Source organism: Dermacentor andersoni, chromosome 3, assembly GCF_023375885.2.
Source record: "Dermacentor andersoni chromosome 3, qqDerAnde1_hic_scaffold, whole genome shotgun sequence".
Taxonomy (NCBI): domain Eukaryota; kingdom Metazoa; phylum Arthropoda; class Arachnida; order Ixodida; family Ixodidae; genus Dermacentor; species Dermacentor andersoni.
Genome location: NC_092816.1, coordinates 201,366,566 through 201,390,159, shown reverse-complemented (window position 1 = coordinate 201,390,159; position 23,594 = coordinate 201,366,566). Strand labels below are relative to the sequence as shown.

The window sequence follows — 23,594 nt, the reverse complement described above, 5'->3', positions numbered from 1 at the left end:
GCTTTACCGCAGCAAGCACATGCTTCTTGTTCCGTTTTATATCTCGCTTTATAGGTGCGCGTTCTAAGGCATCCCGATCTCGCTTCGAAAAGTAATGAGCTTCCCTTTGAGTTATCATAAATGGTTTCTTTCCTCATTTAGTTTTTTTCCTCTTAAGTAGTTACTCATGACAGGTTTCTTTACCATTGCTGCCACCCATGAGATTATTTCAGCCTCTCTGACTTTCCGCTTGGCCTTCTTTGTTGCTGTGTGGCCCATCCTACAGGCTGCATGCCGGTCTACTGCAGCGCCACCTGTCGCTGCAGCTTGGAGTCAATTCTGGCAAAAGGAAAAAAAGTAATGGTGCAACACAGGGCCTCCGGGAGTGGCAGTGATGGTTGTCGTGGAAGTAATGCATGTACAGGCGCCGACAAAAGTGGTATACTCCACGCACCGGGGGCCGGAGCAGCGGCACACTGCATCGTGACGCCATCTACAGGCGGCATCTGGGATCGAACCAGCCAATGGGCTCCCTTTATTATAGGCAGACATGATCCCAGATGCTGCCTGTAGATGGCGTTGCGATGCAGTTTGCCGTTGCTCCGGCTCCCACTGCGTGGAATATACCACTTTTGTCGGCGCCTGTACGTGCATAGCCCTCTGATTGCTCGCTGTGGTTTTTCGAGCCGCGTTCGTACATTCTTTATGTGCACGGGAAACGCTGTCTTGTTAAATATATTTGTGTGTGTGTGTGTGTGTGCGTGCGTGTGTGTGTGCGTGTGTGTGTGTGTGTGTGTGTGTGTGTGTGTGTGTGTGTGCGTGTGTGTGCGTGCGTGCGTGTGTGTGCGTGCGTGCGTGTGTGTGTGTGCGTGCGTGCGTGTGTGCGTGCGTGCGTGCGTGCGTGCATGTGTGTGTGTGTGTGCGCTTTCTTGATGAAACCTGGTGACCGCCTTTCTGGTTGATGCAACATGATAGGAATTCTATGCGACCCACCAGGCAAAGTGCACATGCTCAATCCGGGCTTCTTATCGCCGTGTGTTTTGAAATACTAAAAACATATCCGTGCATAACGAATGGAACGAGTAGACGAGTGTTTGCTTGTCTTCTGCAACCGAAGCACTGAGCAGACGATCAGGAATAGTGCATTATCTGCGGTTCGAAACGTGCAAGCTTAGACCCCGTTTTGATGTGTATTAGCAGTTTGTACTGTTTATGTTTTGTGAATTATACTGATTTCAATTGTTTTGAGACCATTTTAGTTTAGAAATGCAGAAAATTTTGCGCACGATGTTTAACTTTCGCACGCTAGCCACGCTGGTCGATCGCAGTGTCCTACTGGTGGCGCCATTGCAGAAGCGTCCCCGGTTCTCCCATTGTTTCTGTACGGACGACACACTACCCCATTCTACTATACCATAATATGATGTCCATATAAGTGCAATATTTCGATGATATATCGCGCGGGAAAGGCATTTCTTTAGTCCCATGACAAAGCACATCAAGAAAGCTCTTCAGTTATGTTTGGTCGGCGCAAAATTATAACATTTAGTCATTGTTTTGAACTGTTATAACACTTCCGCAAATGCATCTTTACTTTGGAATAAATTCACTCTCATTAGGATTAAAATATGTGGTGCGTATAATAAATTATTTGGTGCTGGGATTAAATTGACTGGCGCTTAGACTAATATAGCTGGCGCTTGGAATAATTTCAGGGAGAAAACCTGTAGTACTGTTTTTGCGAGCACAGCAATTCAGAAAGGTAAACTTAAAAACGAAAGGTAAGCAGGTTAACGAGACAGGATATCTGGCTCGCACGAGCGGTTGCAAAAATAAGTACAAATCTAATAGAAGGGAGAAAGAGAGGTAATTTGGGCACAAGTACAGATGAACAAAGACCATTGTATCCGAATATCCAGCTATCCGAATTTCCGGTTACTACTAAGCGAATAACCGATCGCTCCAGTTATCCGGAATTAAAATTCGCATAACCGGTGAATCGAATAACCGGATAACCGGTTTTTCTGCATAACCGGTTTGATGTCGCTGCACTAGTCTATATACGTTCTATTGTTCTGATAGTGCTTTCCCTTGCTGTGTAGCAGGCGGTTAATATTTGCAGTGGGAGAAGATCAGCACGCTATGCCGTTTGTGTTGGTCCAAGCATTGTACAACTTAAGATAATAAAGGCCGGCGGTACAAATTAAATATATAGGCCGGCGGCGGATGAAGGTATTGTGGTATGCACAACATGATAGCGAGTGTGGTCCGACTGCGCAGCAAACTGCTACACCACCAAATGAAAAACACAAAAGTATGCGCAGCATATGCAGTGTCCTGAGTTTGGAACGTTGCATTTTTTTAGAGGTAGCTGGTTGATTTTTTTTTCTTTTCCTGTTACTGCTTTGATGTCGCGTATTTATGCTATACCTTTATACAAACACGATACACTTCATTGACCTAGCAGAATCAGAGTGCATTCCCGAGGGAAGTTATTTGAATTCGGGCAGTACTGTGAAATTTAAATCCCTGAAGTCAAACCCCACACTAGTTAGAAGACGATGTCCGCTTGCTTTGGGGCATTCTGCGGGATTGTCTATATAATTGTGAACTATGTGAGCTTTGTCGAGTTACAGTATACTTATTCCATGACGGACTACAACAAAGGATCCTCCAGACACCCGATAAATGTTTTTCATGATCATGCATATTTATTCCATCGCCCGGGGGTTTCAGTGGAGTTGAGTTGACTTGAGTGGTTGAAGGCTACTGGTTGGATTAGCCTTCAGTTGCTGCCGGCAATTGCTCCACCATAGCGACACTTAAAATACATAAACCATATATATCAGACACAGACCTCACAACTACACATAGTCACTCCTAAGGTCACCATGTGGAGGCCAAGTCAGTGTCCTGCACGTACTTTAAAAGAAGGCGAGAAACCTCCTTCCTATCTAACTGGTTCCCGCGCGAGAAAACAATGTCCTGAAGAGAACTATGAGGAACTCCTGTCTTCTTGAGGGACCCGAATAACACACTCCTTTCCGCGTTATGCAGAGTACAGCACATAAGGTAATGTTCTATGTCACCGCACACGCCACACGTTGAACATAATGGAGACGACGCCAGGCCAGTCTTGTACATTCACGCAGGGGTACGAGCAGAGCCCGTGCGAATGCGGAGCAGCAGTAAAGTGGCTTGGTTTCTTTTGAGACCCTTGGTCACACATGGCTTGTGAGATGAGCTTCACAACGACCTGAAGTGGCACGACACCGCTTCTCTGATGAGTCTCTTGTCCTCTTGAGGCACTTTTCTCAATGGATTCCCAGACAGCGCTCCATGGGCGCGGCTGTCCGCCATCTCGTTGCCTATGATACCTATGTGCGAAGGCACCCATTGGAATCGTATGGAGAAGACTTTGATATGGAGATTGTGCACCGAGCGTAGGGAGCTTAGACATAAGGCATCAGTAGGGAACCCTTGCTCCTAACCTAACCTTTGAAGGGCGGATTTCGAATGTGTAAGGATGGCAACAGGTTGAGGACATACAAAATCGTAGCTTCTTCAGAACTGCCTCAATGGCAACGCTTTCGGCCGTTGTGGAGGACACGACTGCAGTGAAGTGAACCGACCAATTATACTTCAAAGAGGGAATGACCTCTGACCTTGTCCACAGAGCCATCAGTAAAAATTTGACGATGACGTGCATATTCAGTTTCAAGATGTTCCAGTACGAGCGAACGCGTTGCCGCCGAAGGAGAACTCCGCTTAGCGCGAACGTGAGGAATTGTCAACGAACAATCGAGGCTCGCGAAAGACCAAGGTGGTTTCAACCTCTTAGTTAGGCCTCTAGCGTCAAGACCCAGGTAACCAAGAGTATTAAGAGCCAAGTACGCTCGGGACTCAGATCTCTTTTGAAGGCTCTGTAGAAGGGCTCGCCCGGCTATCGTCTGTTTGAGGCGGCCAATTTGCATCAATAACCTTTGTGAAGCGACTAGGCTAAGAGGTCTCGATAGAGACTCATAAGGTACTGCATCTTTAGGAGCAGTCTGCGGAACGCCAAGAGCCCTCCTTAGGCCCTTTCTGTGCAAAACCTCAAGTCGTTCCAGCTGTGATAGTGAGGGGGAAATGAAAGAGAGCTGGTACATTATTCGACTCGTAGCTAGTGCATCGTGCAGCCTGATCATTGAAGAAGGGTGATTTCCCCATTGCTCACTTGCAACTCTACGAATCACATTGAGATGCGGAGATAGTGATGTCACAATAGAGTCCACAGCTCGTCGCCACTGTAGACGGTAGTCAATGATGTACTTCAATTATTGACTACCGTCTACAGTGGCGTCTACAATAATGTACTTCAATTGACGAAGGCAAGATTGATCAAGGTCTACCTTCAGCCGCGCATACCGTCTTCCTCTACCTGGAAACATGATGAAGCCAGATTTTTCCACCGAGAGAGTCAACCCAACACCTTGAAGGTAATTTTGAACTGAAAGTAATGCCTCTCGAGCTATCAGAGCTAAACGCTTGTGTTGATATCCGATTAACCAATTAGAAATGTCGTCCGCATATATCGAGATATGGATATGCCTGCAATGTTTTTGCACTTCAACGAGAAGACCAGCCATTACAACGACAAACGGCGTCGGGGAAAGAACACTTCCCTAAGGTACACCTCGCGATACCGCCCTTTCGGTGCTTATGATACTTCCTAACTGCACTTGAATTTTACGATCACTGATAAGTGAGTAAATGAATCGCAGAAGATAGCCCTGTACGCCTATGGCCTGCAAGCTATTTAGTATCGAGCTCTGAAGGACGCTATCATAAGCCTATCATAAGTCAGTGGAGAGAACTCACATACTACGGAATTCATAATGACTGAAGGCAGTCTGCACCGTACTTTTCTGTATAATTTTTATCTAGCGGAATGCTTCCGAATCCAGCGATGGTCTTTTTCTCATTCAGAAACTTGCCTTGTAACTTTTTTTAACATACACAATTTGTAAAACGTGCGCTGACTTCCTCCATCGAATAAAATTTGGAGAAGTCGGTTTGCTGTAGCTTGGCCACATTTGGGCAGATTTTAAAAAAAAATCATGCTCATCGAAATATCTGGTGACAACTGCAAACTGTGTTCAATTCTCGTTTCTTCTGTCTGTATCTGAGAGAGCGGGGGGGGGGGTCGGGTTGTACGCTGGTGTTATGGGTCATCCCTTAGAGTTGTCACAGGCAAGTCAACGCAATTTCGCATGATGAAATGTTCTGGCACAACTCAAGGAACATCGATTTTTTCCACCCTTCCTTTTTTTATCTTCTGAAATAAACTTAGCAGTGGAGGGTTTGGTCGCGCGGTCCTAAGATTTACATAAAACACAAATGGGCCGGGAATTCATGGCTGTCTGCACCGAGGCGGACCCTAGATGGTTCTCCTGTCTTTTTGACATGGTTGACTTTCATAACGCCTAATTTTGGTCAGAATGTATGATGGCAGTGTTTATCCTGCTCCCTACTTCCAAGCTGATACAGGCTAGAACAACCAAAATTTCGTCGTTTCTTGCTTGCTTTGGCGCACACTCGAGAAGTAATCACTTTTCGAACTTCATCACAAGCTCTTCTACCAAGGCCCTAATTATTGCTGCTTGTTGTCAGCGCTTAGGTTCTTAAATCATGTCACGTGAGTTATAAATGAGTCATGTAATCTCTGCACTCGGTTCTAGTGGTAAGATAAAATTACCTTTCATAGCTTTAAAGCTATGCTCACGTGATGCTTAAATATCGGCGAGGTCTGTCCGTATCGTTGCTTTGGCAGTTCAAGTGCTCATTTCTTCAAAACGGCGCCGCAGAAAGACATGAGCCTAAGATGACGCTCTGAACACAAGCATTAATATGTACCTTCATTTAGCGCCGTTTAAAAAGAATTGAACCCTTAACGACTCACCCATCTGTCACTTTAAGGGCTTGCCATGTATAAAGACTAATGTGCGCGTGTCTGGTGCGGCGGACGGCCAGCGACTCTAAAAGAAAAGAAACTATAGTGGTATTCGGCGCGAGCTCGCAGGACGCGGCACCTCGGTCATCAGCCAATCACGAATGCACACGAGTTCTGGAAGAGGGAGAACAAGAAAAGAAGAAAGAATACGGAACGTTTTTTTTTTCTTTCGAGAAGCCCGGTATATGGCGTGGAAGAAGCGATACTATCAAACCTCAAGACGTCAGGAGCGCCGGGCGGAGACGTGAAGCTCGCAACCAGCGGGCCCGAGCTTCAAGACTTCAGCGACGGTCCAGACTGTCCTACCTCCAGCCTGTGGTGTTCGCGGATCCTGGTGATATGGCGCGGAAGGCAACAATGTTCTACCACTCCCCTTCTGTGACACCTTTGCTTAGCTGCGGCTAATACGAAAGAAGCAAGCAGTGACTCACGCGCACGCGACCGACGCCCTGCCGCTGCACCGCAACGCCTAACAATTAATTGTGACCGGCCACGGACCTTACTGCTTTAACAATTGTTTAGTTCGTGTCAGAACATTTAGAGCTACATGAACGTTTTTGTTAGTCATGGCGTCTCGTTTAGTGTGTTTGTATTTTGCCCTGTCTTAAGTACGTACATGCTACGTTAACAATTGGCATCTTTGTTTTGTCTATTCTCTACTGTCTATTCGTCTCAAAGGCGGCCAGAACAATTCGAATCGTGCAAGTGTAAATACACCACTGAGCAAACAACTCCGCATTAACATGAGCAAACCAAATCCTAACAAATCGGCGTCCGCTGCGACAGGACGAAACATTTTTATATAGCTGCTTGAACGGAGAATGATGAAAATGAGGTTAGTAGAGCTTATTACGTTGGTTGAGCGCTTGGGTCTGCAGGGCCCGGAATTAAGAAATTGGGCGCTCAAGCAAGTAGCTAAGGCGCGTGAGGAGGATGCGAAGGCGCGTGAGGATCGGGCTGCCTAAAAAGAGGCGGTCGAACAGCGGCCTAATTTAGAAGAACAAAATTTGCAGGCTATAGAAAGTAGAGGAAATGGGAATGCTTGAGGTCATACGAACCAAGCAGAGGTCTCAACTTCCATCAACCCACATAATCTTGCCCCATTGACCAGTGATTCGTGAGATGACATCAACGCATATTTAAAGCGCTTTGAACATGTAACCACGGGACAGGGCTGGCCAAAATAAAAGAAGGCCACTGATCTCTGCTTGTGCCTCGGCGGAGAAACACGGAAAGTATTTGGTCGTTTGTCGCCCGAAGACTCCCTGAATTATAACAAAGCAAAACTAGCCCTGTCGAAAAGGTTTGCTTTACAGCAGAGGGTTAACCAGAAAGATTTCTGCAAATTAAACCGCATTATTGAGAAACCGGCAAGCAGTATACTACTCGGCTGTTCAGCTACTTCTACCACTGGGTGGAAATGGCAAACCAAGGGAAGACATTCAATGCCGTTCGAGACTTGATAGTCGCAGAACCATTCTTGAACAACTGCCATACTCGTTTGGCGCTTTTCCTTCGCGAGAGAAACTACAAGACCGTGGATGAGGCCTCGGAAGTTGTAGATCACTATTTAGGGGCTCGGAGGCAGCGTAATGCGCCGGTGTTCAAGGAGAAGCTTGAACGAAAAACCTGGAAAAGGCACGGAGGATAAGCAAGCGGTGAAGTCGCTAGTCCGTTGCTTCATATGTGACAAGATGGGACACAAGACGTCCGATTTCCGTACGAAGATAAAACGCCCACATTGCGAATATTTCCGCAAATATGGACACGACGTACCATGATGCAAGCGGAATGAACCTGGTGCCAAGCGCTCATCAGTATGCTGGCTAAAACCTCCTGGCCATCAAAAGGATGATATTGAAGACATTGAAAGCGGTACCGGACAGTGAGATGAAGAGCCTTCGTCCATTGCTTTGGGAGTCCCGCGGAAGAAATGTTTTGACACGCCAGTGTTAAAACGGGAGCTTTTTGAACAGACTGTGTGGGTGCTGGGAGATACAGGCAGCAACAGTACCCCGCAGGGGCGTCTGCGTCAGCAGGCGTTTGGTGTGTTGCGACACCACGGACCCGAGCACACGAGGGTTGGACCCTCCCGCGTGTAGCCGTGCGCGGCTTAGCCGTGTCCGGGGAAAGGGGGATCCTGGGGGTTGAGCCGATGCCGGGTGTTTGGACCTTTAAGGCCCCTCGGCGGAGGCAACACACTTCTTTGGCCTCTGCTTCACGTAGACGGCACCCCCGGACTGACCCACCCGGGGGAAATCGGTAGTCGCCTTTTCCTGTCTCTCTCTCCCCCCAGCCTTCGACTTTCTCTTACTTTCCACCTTTCCAGTCTCCTTCTCTCTTCTATTTACTTCCTTCTTCTTGGCGGCAAGGGTTAACCCTGTGTGGCTATCCAACCTTGGGTACACCATATTTGGTTATAGTGGCGGCGTACGACTGGCGTCGTGCAGACTTGCATGCAAGCTCTGCCGCGTCCCCTCGTTGGGCTCCGTGGTGGGCGGTCGGCGCTGTTGCCGAATTTTTATATATTTCATGGAAACTTCTTTCCCCAAACTTCCTGATCGCCCTCAGAAACGAGGGCGCACCATAGATGTCTTTAAGTTTTTTGGCAATCGTACACAGAACTTTCCCAGCTTTCATGTCATCCACTCTGATAAGCCTGAGAAGACGGTGAGAATGATTTCACCTTTCGTTGTCTCGAAATCTCTGACAGAAGTTTTCGGTCCCGGATACAAAGCATCGAAAATGGCTAGCGGAGATCTTCTCCTAGAGCTCCGCGACCAGAAACAATATGAAAAACTGTCCAAGCTTGTATCTTTTGGGGGTGTTCCAGTCACAGTGACCCCACACCGTACCATGAATACTACCCGTGGCGTTGTATCGTATGCTGATCTGCTCGAATTATCTGAAGCTGAACTTCTAGAGGGCTGGAATGATCAGAACGTGATCAATGTTAAGAGAATTAAAATAAGACGTGACGGAAAAGAAATCAATACAATGCACCTAATACTTACATTTGGCTCAAGCAACCTACCCGACACTATCGAGACAGAGTATGTGAAAATCCGAGTGAGACCATACATCCCAAATCCCCTACGATGCTTTAAGTGCCAGCGATTCGGCCACAGCTCACAGAACTGCCGAGGCCGCCAGACCTGTGCGAAGTGCAGCGCCCACGAACACGTATCTGAAACATGTGAAAACTCTCTCCACTGTGCGAACTGTGATGGGGAGCACGCCGCGTACTCGCGGTCCTGCCCATCGTGGAAAAAAGAAAAGGAAATTGTGACAATTAAAGTTAAGGAAAATATATCGTTCAAAGAGGCACGCAGGCGGGTAGCATACCTGCCCAAGAAAACCTTTGCCAATGTGGCGCGTCAGGGGGCAGCGCCACAATGGTCTCCGGCGGCTGTCCGACCCACACCCAGTGAGGCGGCAGTGACGCCATCCGCCCCCTCGGCGGCTGCAGCTAACGCTGTTACGCCAACACAGCAGACGGGGCCATCGACCCCGAAGGTGGGCGCAGCCGAGGCTGCCCCAACCTCCCCGGCCCCTTCCAGCGCTGGCAACAGCCGGCGCAGCCAGATCCCTCAGGGAGGCCCATAGATATCCGGGCTGGTGGGTGCAGGAGTCTTGCCCTCCAAGGCGGGACTCTCTCGGGAAACATCTCGCTCGCAAGAGCACGTGTCCGGCGCCTCACAAGAGGCAATGGACACTACACCTGTCCTCAAGGCGCACCAAGCGCCTAAGGAGCGGCGAGGCTCCCTCGAACGCTCCAGAAAGAACAAAACCCCTATCACAGGGCCTCGAAAGGGCTCTGTAATCTAAGGCATCCCTTCCGTTTCCGTAAACACAGCACCAATTTATTTTAAATATGGATACACATATCATTCAATGGAACATCAGAGGTCGCCTTAGAAACCTTGATGATTTGCGAGAACTCATCCACAAACACAATCCAAAAGTGCTGTGTTTACAGGAAACCCACTTAAAACCAAAACACACAAACTTTCTTCGACAGCACGTTACTTTTCGCAAAGATCGCGACGATGCTATCGCATCATCGGGCGGTGTTGCCATTGTAATTCAAGAAAGCACAGCGTGTCAACGTTTACAGCTACGAACGGCCCTCGAAGCAGTGGCGGTTCGAGTTGTCCTGCAAAACAAACTCATCACTATTTCTTCGATTTATATACCCCCACATTACAAATTAAACAAACCTGAATTTTAGTCCTTCATAGATGAATTGCCAGAACCTTATGCTGTTCTTGGCGATTTCAATGCACACATCAGCTTGTGGGGAGACTCTCGCATCGATACGCGAGGTCGTCTCGTTGAACATTTCCTTTTTTCTTCTGGAGCGTGCCTTCTCAATAAGAAGGAACCTACATAATACTCTCTTGCAAACAGAACCTTTTCGTCAATAGATCTTAGTATAGTTTCCGCGTCTATACTGCCCGAACTGAAATGGGAAGTTACGAGCAATCCTTACGGGAGCGATCACTTCCCCGTACTGCTAAGAACATCTAAAGAAAATGAATTTCCCCCACAAGCTCCTAGGTGGAAGATAGATACAGCCGACTGGGAGAAATTTCGAACTCTATCTTGTGTCTCATGGGCTGATATGTCTTCTTTGGAAATTGATGCGGCTGTGGAGTATTTTACAGCGTTCATAATAGATGCCGCATCTAAATGCATATCTGAAGGAAGTGGCTTGGCATGCAGACGGCGTGTCCCGTGGTGGAACGACGAATGTAGGATCGCTCGTAAGAAACAGAACAAAGCGTGGGGGCTGCTACGCGCTTCCCCCACTGCAGAGAATCTTATAAACTTTAAGAAAGTAAAATCTCAAGGCAGGAGAACCCGCAGGCAGGCCAGAAGAGAAAGCTGGCAGAACTTTTTATCGAGTATTAACTCGTTTACAGATGAGGCCAAAGTCTGGAACCGGGTAAATAGAATAAGAGGTCGACCAACGTACGCACTCCCTCTGGTAAATACACAGGGCGATACACTGCAAGATCAGGCAGACTCACTTGGGGAGCACTTTGAGAGCGTGTCAAGTCCAAGAAATTATTCAGAATCCTTTCTCAAATAGAAACAAATAGAGGAATGTAAGCCACTCATAAGAAAATGTCGAAAGAATGAACCATACAACTGTCCTTTTAGTATTGCCGAGTTCAGAGCTGCCTTGAGATCATGCAAGAGCTCCGCACCGGGTTCTGACAGAATCATGTATGAAATGATCAAAAACCTACACAATGACACCCAAGTTACACTACTCACAATTTTCAACACTATTTGGGCTGCAGGATACTTTCCAACTGCATGGAAAGAAGCAAATGTGGTCCCTGTTTTGAAGCAGGGGAAAGACCCATCCATGGCGGCAAGCTATCGTCCGATAGCTCTTACAAGCTGCCTGTGTAAGGTTTTTGAAAAAATGATTAATCGCAGACTCATTCATTTCCTTGAACTCAACAATATACTTGACCCCTATCAGTGTCGCTTCAGAGAAGGCCGGTCGACAACAGATCACCTTGTACGCATTGAAGGATATATTCGGGATGCATTTGTACATAAGCAGTTTTTCATGTCAATATTCCTTGACATGGAGAAGGCATATGACACAACATGGCGCTACGGCATCTGGCGAGACTTGTCGGAAATGGGCATCTGTGGCAATATGCTGAAAATAATTGAAAGCTATTTGCTGAATCGCATTTTCCGAGTGAAAATCGGCAACGTATTGTCGCGACCTTTCACACAAGAAACAGGTGTACCACAGGGAGGAGTGCTGAGCTGTACGCTCTTCATCGTGAAGATGAATACGCTTCGTGCTTCGCTACCACCTGCCATTTTTTATTCTGTCTACGTTGACGACATTCAAATCGGTTTCAAATCTTGTAACCTCTCAGTATGCGAGAGACAGGTGCAGCAGGGCTTGAACAAGATTTCCAAGTGGGCAGACAAAAACGGATTTAAAATCAACCCTCACAAAAGCTCTTGCGTTCTTTTTACAAGAAAGAGAGGCCTGTTTCCGGATCCTTCCTTAGAACTGTCTGGACACCAAATACCTGTCAACAAAGAGCACAACTTCCTGGGTATTATACTTGACAACAGACTCACTTTCATTCCACACATTAAATATCTGAAAGAAAAATGTCTAAAAACAATGAGCTTAATGAAACTTCTATCCCAGACTACATGGGGTAGCGACAGGAAATGTTTAATGAACCTATACAAGAGCCTCATTCGGTCTCGATTGGATTATGGTGCTGTAGCATATACCTCTGCCGCCCCGAGCGCGCTAAAGATGCTAGACCCAGTCCACCATCTAGGAATCCGACTGGCCACTGGCGCTTTCAGAACGAGTCCCATACAAAGTCTATATGTAGAATCAGATGAGTGGTCACTTCATCTGCAGAGAACATACATCAGCCAAACATATTTTCTGAAAGTCCACTCAAATCCTCAACATCTGTGTTTTAATACCGTTAATGATATGACATATGCTACACTCTTTCGCAATCGTCCCTCTGTAAGACAGCCTTTCTCGCTGCGTGTGAGGGAGCTTAGTGAAGAAATGCATGTTCCGCTCCTCGAGCTCCGCCTAATGCATCCAGCCAAGCTGCTACCTCCTTGGGAGTGGCAGCTGATACAATGTGATATATCCTTCATGCAAGTTACAAAACACGCTCCAGAGATTGAAATCCAAATGCATTTCCGGGAACTCCAGCACAAATACTCCTGCACGCAGTTCTACACAGACGCATCAAAGTCACACGACGGGGTGTCCTATGGAGCCGTCGGTCCATCCTTCTCGGAATCCGACGTACTGCATCCGGAAACTAGTATCTTTACGGCTGAGGCCTACGCAATATTGTCGACAGTGAAGCATATAAGGAAATCAAAACTCAAAAAATCAGTTATTTTTACGGACTCCCTAAGTGTTGTGAAGGCTATGATATCGTTCTGTAAGCACAAAAATCCTGTTATAATTGAACTCTATTCCGTGTTATGTAAAGCATATGTATCTAACCAGCATGTGATTATATGCTGGGTGCCTGGCCATAGGGGCATCCAGGGTAACGTTCTAGTGGACCAGATGGCCACATCAATTTCATTGCATACAGTTAATCCTGCTGCTTCGGTCCCTGTCACAGACCTGAAGCCTTTTTTAAGAAGGAAACTGCGAAATCACTGGCAACGTAAGTGGGACGCAGAAGTAAATAACAAACTGCACGTGATAAAGCCACATTTAGGGTCTTGGCCCTCCGTAACAAAATCACGGCGAACAGATGTCCTATTCTGTCGCCTCAGAATAGGACACACATTTGGCACACAACTTTTTACTCACTGAAAATGATCCTCCAACCTGCGGTAGATGCGGGGAGAGGCTGACCGTCCTCCACGTCCTCCTGGAGTGTCGGGCAGCCGAATCTGAGAGAAAGAAACATTTTCCACTAGCATACCGGCAGCAGATCCCCCTTCATCCTGCAATGTTACTCGGCCCAGAACCGCTATTTGACACCAATGCAGTCCTAAGTTTTCTGAAAGATGTTGTGTTGCATGTTGTTAGCCTCACATGTTCGTAGCGTCTCCTCTCTTCGGAGGATGGCGCTGTGATAGTTCTTTTGTATAGCACGTGCCTCAAGGCCCTTGTGTTTCAAGGGCTCCGGTGAGGCAACCGTGCTCCAGGTATTTTTATTATCTCATATATTTTCTATTCTGTGTCATTCTTTTACGATCGATTTTATTGTTCATAGTATACGTCATTAGTCATCGCCATAATTTTATAGCAAGTAGATTTTACGCACTTTACAGCGACTATTTTAGGCCACTTTACAGCTAAATCTCATCTTCCATAATACATCGTCAACTTTACCACTTGTCAAGGCGCTCTTTGGCCAAACCTGGCCCTTGCGCCACAAAACCCTACACATCATCATCATCAGGAAGCAACAGTATAGTTGTTCGGCGAGCTATCGTACTGGACGCAGCAATCTTAGGCCCTGAGTCTATACTACTGGCTGATGGTATCTCCATTAAAATTCCGGAAGCGGAGGTCAACCTTTCATCACCTTACTTCTCCGGTCTTTCGGTCGCAAAGTGCATGGGTAGATTGTTGTATGATGTGATCATTACAAACGCTGCTGGATCACGCCAAACCATGGAACCAGATCCCAACAGGAAAGCGTCTTCGTTTACATTTCCAGCATGTGCAGCACCTGAATAAACACATTGAAAGAAGATGGTGTTTCTCTGAAAGCTATAGGTGGTGCCAAGATCTCGAATCCTCCAGTAGACGTTGGAGCTTTGCAGTTATCGACAAAAATGTTTCGAACAAAACAGCAGCAAGACGCAACACTTGAAATTTTTACAAATAAAGTCTGAAAGATATTCTGGGAAAAGGTGCAACTGCCCCTTCGTTTTACGTGGGTAAGGGCGTATTGTACCGATCCTGTCAAAAGCTCCCGGGAAATGTAATGGAACAAGCAGTGGTACCGAAGTGCCTGCGCCTCGATGTCCTTAACATGGCGCATAACAACTCATTTTCTGGGCAGCAAGGCATTCGGAAAAACATGACACGTGTCCTGGGATCATTTTATTGACCTGGCGTCCAAGAGGACGTTAAACGATTTGTCAGATCGCATGATGCCTGCCAAAGAACATTTCCACAGGATAGAGTGGGTAAGGCTCCGCTTGGATGAATGCCTCTTATTGATACCACATTCAAGCGGGTCGCGGTAGATATCATTGGCCCTTTGAGTCCAACATCGAGTAAGGGCAACCGGTATATACTCACTCTTGTGGATTTCGCAATACGGACGCCATTCCTTTACCTTCGATTGATTGAGCAACGGTTATCGGAGGGCTGGTTGAGATGTTCTCAAGGATCGGCTTCCCACGCGAGATTCTTCGTGACCAGGCATCGTATTTTACGTCACACTTTATTAGAGAAAGAAATGATTTACTCGCGATGAAGCAACGGAGCTCCACGCCTTATCACCCGATGTGCAATGGAATGATGGAGCGCTTTAACAGCACCCTTAATGTGATGCTGCGGATGCTATGCAAAGAAAAACCAAAAACCTGGGATCCATATCTCGCCCCACATCTTTCTGCGTATGGTGAGGTTACACAAATGAGCCTTGGCTTTTCACCATTTGAACTGATATACGGACGTCAAGTACGAGGACCCCTGTCCATACTCAAAGATCTCTCGACAAGAAACGGGCGCAAGGAAGATAATAAAAAAACACACGCATATGTCCTCGACCTCAGGAGCTGACTAGAAGAGACCTTGAATGTAGCTCACCAGAACTTGTAGAGGTACTACAGGTTCCAACAGCCAGTCACCAGCCAGCCAGTCACGACAGCAGCCAACAGCCAGTCACGAAGGCACACGAGTTCTGGAAGAAGGAGGAGAAGAAGAGATGAAAGAAAACGGGAGGTTTCTGTCAAGAGGAAGCCCGGCGAGCGGGGTGGAAGAAGCGAGGCTGTCGGACTGCTGGTTCGAACCTCAGGACATTAGGAGTGCCGGGCTGAGGAAGCGAGGCTGTCGGGCTGCGGGCCCGAACTTCAAGACTTTAGCGACGATCCGGACACGGTCCTACCTCCACCCCCTGGTATTCATGGATGCTGGCGACATGGTGCACAAGGCAAAATTTTTCTACCACACCCCTCCTGTAGCCATCCTAATGCTGCAGCCACTCCTAATGAAGTAAGCAGCGACGGATGCTCACGCGACCGACACCCTGCAGCTGCACCGCAACGCATGTCAAGTAACTTTGACCGGTCACGAACCTTACAGTTTTAAATAACTGTTTAGTTTATTGTGAGAACGTCTAGAGCAGTATGAACGTTTTTGTTAGTCATGGCATCTCGTTAATTGGTTTGTCTGTGTTTTTCTTTGTTTAATTATATACTTGTTTCGTTAACAATCGGCTTCGTTGTTACTCTTCCCCACTTTGTATTCGCCTCAGTGGTGGCCAGGACAATTCTAATGGTGCAACTGTGAATACAATACTGCGCGAAGAATCCCGCATTAACGTGAGCAAACCAAATCCTAACAGGGCTGTTGCGTAGCTCGTGTTGGTAACCCTGAGATAACAATTTCGGCTCTTCCAGCCAGGTAGTTACACAGCTACTTTGTCTACGCTCACTTCTAAGAGCCGGCCTTCAAGACTCGATTGAATTAATGATTCGAATTGCTGACCATAAAACTGGCCACCCTAGAATACCTCGCGAAAATACTTGGGCATGTTGCTTCGGTTGTGTCAATTGAAATATTCCTGGCGTTCGCACAAGACTATCTTCTTGGTATGTCAACACGCTGGTGGTACCTCTGAGAACTGTTATTCGGCTAAAGGTTTAGTTAGAGCTGCAGAATTATCACACTGGGTCCGCGTGTCTGAATGTGTCATCTAGATCAGCATCGGCTACATGTTCTATTGTCCAGCTCACCGGGTGCGGCCTTCTTAAGTAAAAGAAAGAAGACTGAGTTGGGCTAGTCCATTCACCGGCTGAGATCATAGCAGCGTACATCAGCCCTTTCATGTCGATGAAAATTTGTGTAAGGAAACTATGATGGTGCCATGCCTTTGTTTAAGTCGTTCAGTGGTGAAACTCGGGGGTGCGATGCAGAACCGAACAGCAGAACCTCGTCTGCGTTGTAAAGCTTATCGGCTTTTCACCAGGCAAGGTTTGGGTGCGGGCTAGTTGGTATTCCATGGTATCAATCGTCACTTAGAGCGCATACATAGACGAGGGACAAAAAGGACGACGAAGACAAGCGCTGACTTGCAACTGATTTTTATTTTCAGAAACAAACGTATATATGCTGAGACACCAAGACAAAAGCGCCACCTACAAAGCGTGAACCAGACATGAGTATGCATTCAAAATTCGCAACGGAAGATGAACGAGAGCGCATGTGCGACTTCAGAAAACCATTTCTTTGTCTGTTAATGCGATAATGCGAATAAGCGATTGCCGATGGTGACTCAGTTACTAAGCCATCAATTGCATTAACAGACAAACAACTGGTTTTTCTGAGGTCACACATGCGCTTTCGTTCATCTTAAGTCATGAATTTTGAATGCATATTCATGTCGGGTTGATGCTTTGTAGGTGGCGCTTTTGTCTTGGTGTCTCAGGATGTATACGTTTTTTTTTTCTGAAAATGAAAATCAGTTGGAAGTCAGTGCTTGTCTTCGTCGTCTTTTTTGTCTCTCCCCTGTCTATGTATGCGCTGGAAGTGACGCTTTTCACCAGGTTTGGTTCATCACCAGGAGCCTAAACGGTAGACTTACTCCATCCTAGTCACGGCACGTACCCTAGTGTTGAAGAGTGAGGAGCGAAACAGTTAAAGAGAGACTCGCTTATTGGAGGCTTTAAGTATAACCCGCAGGAGACGAATATTGTCTCAGAAGTTTCCATCGGGTTAATGTTGTCTTTCTTCGTTTTCTTCTCTTTGTCACTGGTGTAGGATTTGGAATAAAGGCAGTTGGACATTTTAGTCGAGCATCTCTCTTGTGACCAAAAAACAGAAAGAGAGAAGGAGAAAGAGAGCTGAAGTAATTACACAGATTTCGCGCTCCTGCATTGTCAAGTGCCCCTGTTCTTTTATTTCAGGCGACTGGCTTTTCACTTCCCGGCGCTATAGTTTTCGTATATTTAAACGCCAAATATTTGTTGTGATGCACCCGCATGCTTGAAAAACCCGTTAGTTTCAAATCCTTCAATTAACGGTCAGCGCCTGCATTGTGTCTCAACTCATGTGCGCGTTCATTCATTTTCATCAGGTTAATTTTCATTGAAGAACAATTTGTGCAGAAGCTCGAGAAGATGACAAGCAGCGCACATGCGCTAGGCCGAATCGGAACAGCACAGGAGGTCGCTCGCTGCATCGCTTTCCTGGCTTCTGAGGATGCCTCGTTCGTCACTGGGATCACGATGCTCGTGGACGGGGGCCTGACACTCTTGTCCAGCCTCACGGGGGCGAACCCTTGGCACAAGGAATAGCGGACTGCACGAGAACAAAGCAACTGGCTCCGGCGACGTCTCCGAGTTTCGAGGATTAGCAACAGAGAGCACAGTAAACTAGTGCTATAGTACAGAACGAAATAAGACTGAATTTTCTCACAAACTGTTTCCTTTCTTCGATTACACAATAAACATTTAACACCCTTAAGGGTGTAAATCACTTTGTCGCCAGACGGACACCCTAAGGACGCTCTTGCATACACCCTACATATGGGTGTAATTATAGCGCCCTGCGTACACCCTGCTGGGGTGCAATTATAGCGCCCAAGACGAAGGGTGCCCAGCAAAATAAACTTAGTGTGCAAGGGTGCTAGTCCACACTAGCGCCCATCTACGTGGGTGTGGGATGGGTACGTATACACCCTTTTATTTCTGGTCTGCAGGGAAGACAGGCTCGGCAGTACACGCCATGAGTTAGTGCTATGTAGAGCGATCCTCGCGTAACTCTCGTGTGCCAGAAGGTTCCTGTTCGGCTACTAAACCCGCCGTCCAAAAACGTAGTTGGCGGAGAATAAACATTCAAACAGTGTAAAGGGATACTTTATCGTTATTTACCGCACATAAAAAGCATGCGCCCATATTTTATGCATAGAATACGTACGGCTAGAATTAAACTGCCGCCCGCACGTGTATTGCAGTGAATTCACAGTTCCGTGGCACCTGCCCGTGAGATTCGCTGTGGACTCTCTAAACATTTTCTCGCCTCAAACAAAATTTACTCAAATTCAACATTCTAGATTACAAGTTAAAATATTGGTACAAACAGGGAGCTATCTCAAGTATCCTTAAAGGGAGGGCCTTAAAGCTTAATTTAGGCCAGAGCACCGTCAAAAAAGTGACTTTTTTACAACTTCAGGAGTAATCGCCTGAAAAAAAATAGTTAATTTGATTGTCTACCCTTATTTCTAGCAGAAATTATAGCTACTGACAAGAAAGAGCAAAAAAAGTTATTGTGACTGAAACATTAAGGACGTCAAAAAAATTCTAAAGAACGAACTTTTCTCTTTTTATTGAGCCGATCAAGCGCCGATGATTCTTAAATTTGTTCACCTATGGCGTCACGGGAATCAACCGCGCCAGTAGAAAATTCTAAATGATTTGTCAATGTACAAAGCTTTGCACTTGTGTTTTAAAATAGAAGTTGCGTACAACAAACATCTCCATCATCCGGAAAACTACAAAGAGCGCTTAGGTCAGAAAATGTTCTTTCTTGAATAAAATTGGCGAAACCTCATTTAGACGTTATCGAAATAGCCAACTTATTTTTAATTTCTCGGAAGAGATTCGGCAACGGTGGCTGTTGTGGTCTCGGAGGATTTGCGTAGGTGACGCTGTTGGGCGCAAAAGCGCAGAAACCAGAATATTCACGGAAATGAACGAATGGCAGGTTATTGTGTTAACATCCTTTGTTTACTTCACACACTTCCTGGGGGCTATCTATCTATGTATTATTGTTTGTTTGTATCTAACCGTTTTCCCCCTAGCCATTCGACCATAAACTACCTGGGTAGTTTTTGGTCGCATGGGCAGCGTTTCGGGCCGCTGTGCTAAATGCCCAGTTCCAAACCAACCATCGGACCAACTTGGGTCAATCTGTAGCTTGTTATTATCACGTCTTCTGTATGCGTGTAGCGTGAGTAGATCTTTTGTAGCGCATCACTAAAGAAAGGAAAGGCACTCAAGGTAGACGACGATTATTGCCTAGTCACGTGTTATTTTGTTAAACCTTGCGCACATTCTTTGCAGCACGGAGAAATTAAAGCCACAGTAGCTACCTAACGGAAAGAAACTATATGGACAATTGCCAATATTGGGGGCTGTACAAATTCTACATTACAGCGATACTTAAGAGTGGGTAATGAATCATTGCTAAATAATTACCTAAGCTCACAGTAAACATACTCTAAGTTGCAGTCTCGTAAGGCGCGTGTGAACTTTCTAAAGCTTGCCATAAATGACCTATTGTTAGTGTGAAGAGAACGAAGAAGGTGACAGGAACCTGAGGAAGGACGAAGACTCTGGCCGTTGCCTGAGCGCCATATATATCACCTGTATATATATATATATGAATTATTCTACACTCGTGGGTGTGCTTTATTGCTTTATTCCTGCAGCAGTTTACAGGGTGTCCCAGCTGGCTTTAGCAAGAGTTTAAAAATATGGGAATTCCACATAGCTGGACAAAACAAAGGTAATGTTGTTTGCCGTCGCATGTAGATATTCATATATATTTTTTTTCATTCCGCGTAATTAGATTATTTGTCTTAATTATTTATTCACCTTCTCAAGTATATGTAGAAGAAAAAGCGTCAATGAGAAAATTTTAGAGCACCATGAAGAACTCCCGATACAGCTTTCTGTTGCCCAATACGCGGTACATAATTCTTTTTCCGAGCGTAAAAGAAGCCTGCTAACGCACGCAAAATTTTCGCCCAAGGCACTTTGCGTGTATTCTTGCTTCAGGCTTACAAAAACACGTTTACGAAGCAATTATTGCGCAACAAAAAGCTGTATCGGTAGCTCTTCATGTCGCTCTACAATTTTTTCGTGGACACTTTACATCTCAGCATAATATTTGAGAAGTTGAATGAATAATTAATACTAAGTATCTTATTAGGCGGAGTGAAAAAATAGCTTGAGCATCCCTAAGTGACAAGAAACAACATTACCTTGGTTTGGCTCGACTTTAGAAGAAGACCACAGAGTGCAGGCGTGCTTCGTGTCGGCTCCTCTATTTTGCTATGTTTTTGGCGGATTATCGAGCTTCTCGTGGTAATTCTTCTTACCAGCGATCGGCGGACTCTTCAGGACTCCTCCGACACCAAGTTTCGCCAGGTGGGCCCATCTTCTGGCCGATAAGCAACGCCTTTTGTCCCGCCACGCAGGCGGGACGAGCTAAGCCTATCTCCACGTAGGCCACTATTTCCCGGCCGCCCCGGCGGCGGGGCGTGCCAAGCCTACCGTGCAAAGTGCCACGCCTTTCCTGACGTTAAATGGAAGTTGTCCAGGTAGAAGGAACAGATATTAGGCCGGAAGATTTAGGCGAGGGAGCGGGGTGGTGCGATGTCAAGAGGAAGAAACAGGCCGACGGTGCGACCGAGTCGGCGCATAACCAGCATGTGCACATGCAGCGACGGACGGTAGCCACATCGACTACGGGAGTCACCACAGCGCAGTGCAAAAGGAAGTACGCCCGTCAAGTGCAGCAGGTTGCCATGGCAAGCCGAATGCCAGAGTTACCGCCGGACGATTACAAAATCGTCTTACGCCCCCGAGGCGGCTTCAACGTGCGCGATTACGGGACGGATCGCATTTACTGCTGCCTACGTAACGCGGCGGGTGTAGGCAGAGAAGCGGCCGGGGAAGATAGCATCTGCCTCAACGTTAAACAGAACGTGGTGGTGCTCAGCACACCGTCTGAAGACAGAGCCAAACGCTACGGAGCAATTAGCAAGCTTTGCATCGGAGACCGAGAGTTTGAGGCGAATACCTATCAAGCCGCCCCGGAGAACACTTCCAAGGGCCTGATTAGGATCATTTCCAAGAGCGAGAGCCCGGCAGACGTCATCGCTAATCTAGTGACGCAGCGCAACCCCGGAGTGCTGCACGCGAAACGCATGAGCAACACGGACAACATAATCGTTTTGTTCGACGGATTCCACGTACCGAGATACGTATATTACGGACCTATGCTCGTCAGATGCTCCCTCTACAGGAAGCAGATTGACGTGTGCTACGAGTGCGGAAGGCTGGGACACCGCGCCGACGTGTGCCCCAATCCCAACGACAAGATTTGGCGTGGATGCGGACGCAACAATTCGTCGCCTGACCATCAATGCGAGCCGCAGTGTCGACTGTGCAGCAAGGGACACTTCACGGGAGACCGCAGGTGCAAGGCGAGATACAAGACCCCATACATAGTCAAGCGTCGCCAACTAGAGCGAAAAAGACAAGAAGAGGAAGAAGCAGCCGCAACGTACGTTAAACATTTTATTTTTGTTCATTTTCTCCAGTTAGCTTTACCAATTTCAGTCTTTTAATAAAGATAGCCTAATTTCACCCAAATCTTGGCCAATCCCCCACAGTGGGTGTGCGCCATCGCATAAGGAGTACCATACCATACCATACGTACGGAAGCGGTTACAACAGCAGCAGCGACTGCAATGGCAACGCCGGCTACTACCTCAATTTTCCAAAGATAGACCGTCATTCAGTCACCGACAACCGAAGAGGACGCTCGACTAGCGGCGGCGGGAAGGGCGGTGCGGGAAAATCCCGATCTCGATCCCGCTCTCGCAACCGAGCACAGAGGCCGAGAAGCACGTCGATGACGCGCGGTGGCGGCGGTCCGGGCACCGCAGCTGTGGGCCACATCAACCAACAAAGTCAGCAGCAGCCGTGGCAGCAGCAAGGTCACAGGAGCACTGGGCAACAGGTGAGCTGGGCGGCTGTCGCCGCTTCTCCCAGCGGCGGAGGCGCTTCAGCGGGCCGCTCTGGTGGGCCCACCGTCGGCGGCGGCGGTGGGAACGAGCTCGAGCGAGCGATAGAGCGAGTCCTAAAACAACGTTTAGAGCCATTAGAATCAATAATTGCCGAGCTTAAACGCGAAAATGCGCTCCTTAGAGAGGAGAATATCAAATTGAAAGGCGAGGCTCCACAACCGCAGCAACCATCGCAACGTCAAACGACGATGCCGCCGTCCTCGGCACCGCGATCACCGACTCCATCACGACCTGAGCCGGCCGGGATGGACACGGACAACGAGGGAAGCTCGAGGGAGACGGCGGATGAACGCGATGATCGTCCAGTTACCGCGAAAAGGATCGCACTAGATCCCGCAAGACCCGACAGCAAACAGGGATGCGGCCGTTATGAGAAACTACAGAAACGTGTAGACAACATCGAGAAGAGCCTCGAGGAACGTTTTACAAGACAGACGGCTCATATGAACGAAATGTTCAATAACGCGCTAGCTAAGCTCTCTGAACAAATAACACAAATGTTCGCCGCGCACTTGGCGCGCATAGACGAAATAGAAACGAGGCTGTCGCCAGCTGCAGGCAGACCAATCAGAACAATGAGCAAGCCGTACGCTAGACAGCAACAACACAATCAGCAGCAGCAAAACACGCTCACAGACGTAGAGACGCAACCGCAGCTGCAACCGCAGCAGCAACCAAGTCGCCTCGATGGTGACGGGTTAAATTAAACACAGGCATCACCATGGCTACACACGCAACGAAGCACACTAACACTGGGAAACAACAATACACAATCTGGCAGTGGAACTGCCGGGGCTACAGGAGGAAGCGGGGTAATCTCCAGCAATTCATACGCAGCCGCGAGACGAAACCGGACGTGATCATTTTACAGGAGACAAACCATCCGGTTAAACTAGCTGGCTACAAAGCCATAGACGCGACCGCGACGGAGAACAGGCAAAGAAGGAAACGGGCTACACCCCGCGTGGCTGGTGGCGCTGGGCCGTGGGCGATGGTGCCACGCCGGCCGTCTCCCCCGCCGCTCCCGTTGCCGGTCGCCGCCGTGCTCGTTCGACGTAATGTCACTGTGGCGCAGC

At 47.5% G+C, this 23,594-nt stretch overlaps 1 protein-coding gene across 1 annotated transcript in view; it reads left to right on the top strand.

Annotated features, from left to right (window-relative positions):
- LOC126524069 (uncharacterized oxidoreductase TM_0325-like) overlaps nt 1-18,119 on the top strand; it is a 210,946-nt gene extending 192,827 nt beyond the window's left edge. The window contains exon 9 of the mRNA XM_055067266.2: nt 17,807-18,119. Coding sequence (XP_054923241.2) covers nt 17,807-17,995 — 189 coding nt within the window. The 3' untranslated portion in view covers nt 17,996-18,119. The remainder of the gene's footprint in view (nt 1-17,806) is intronic.
- Nucleotides 18,120-23,594: the final 5,475 nt, after the last annotated feature.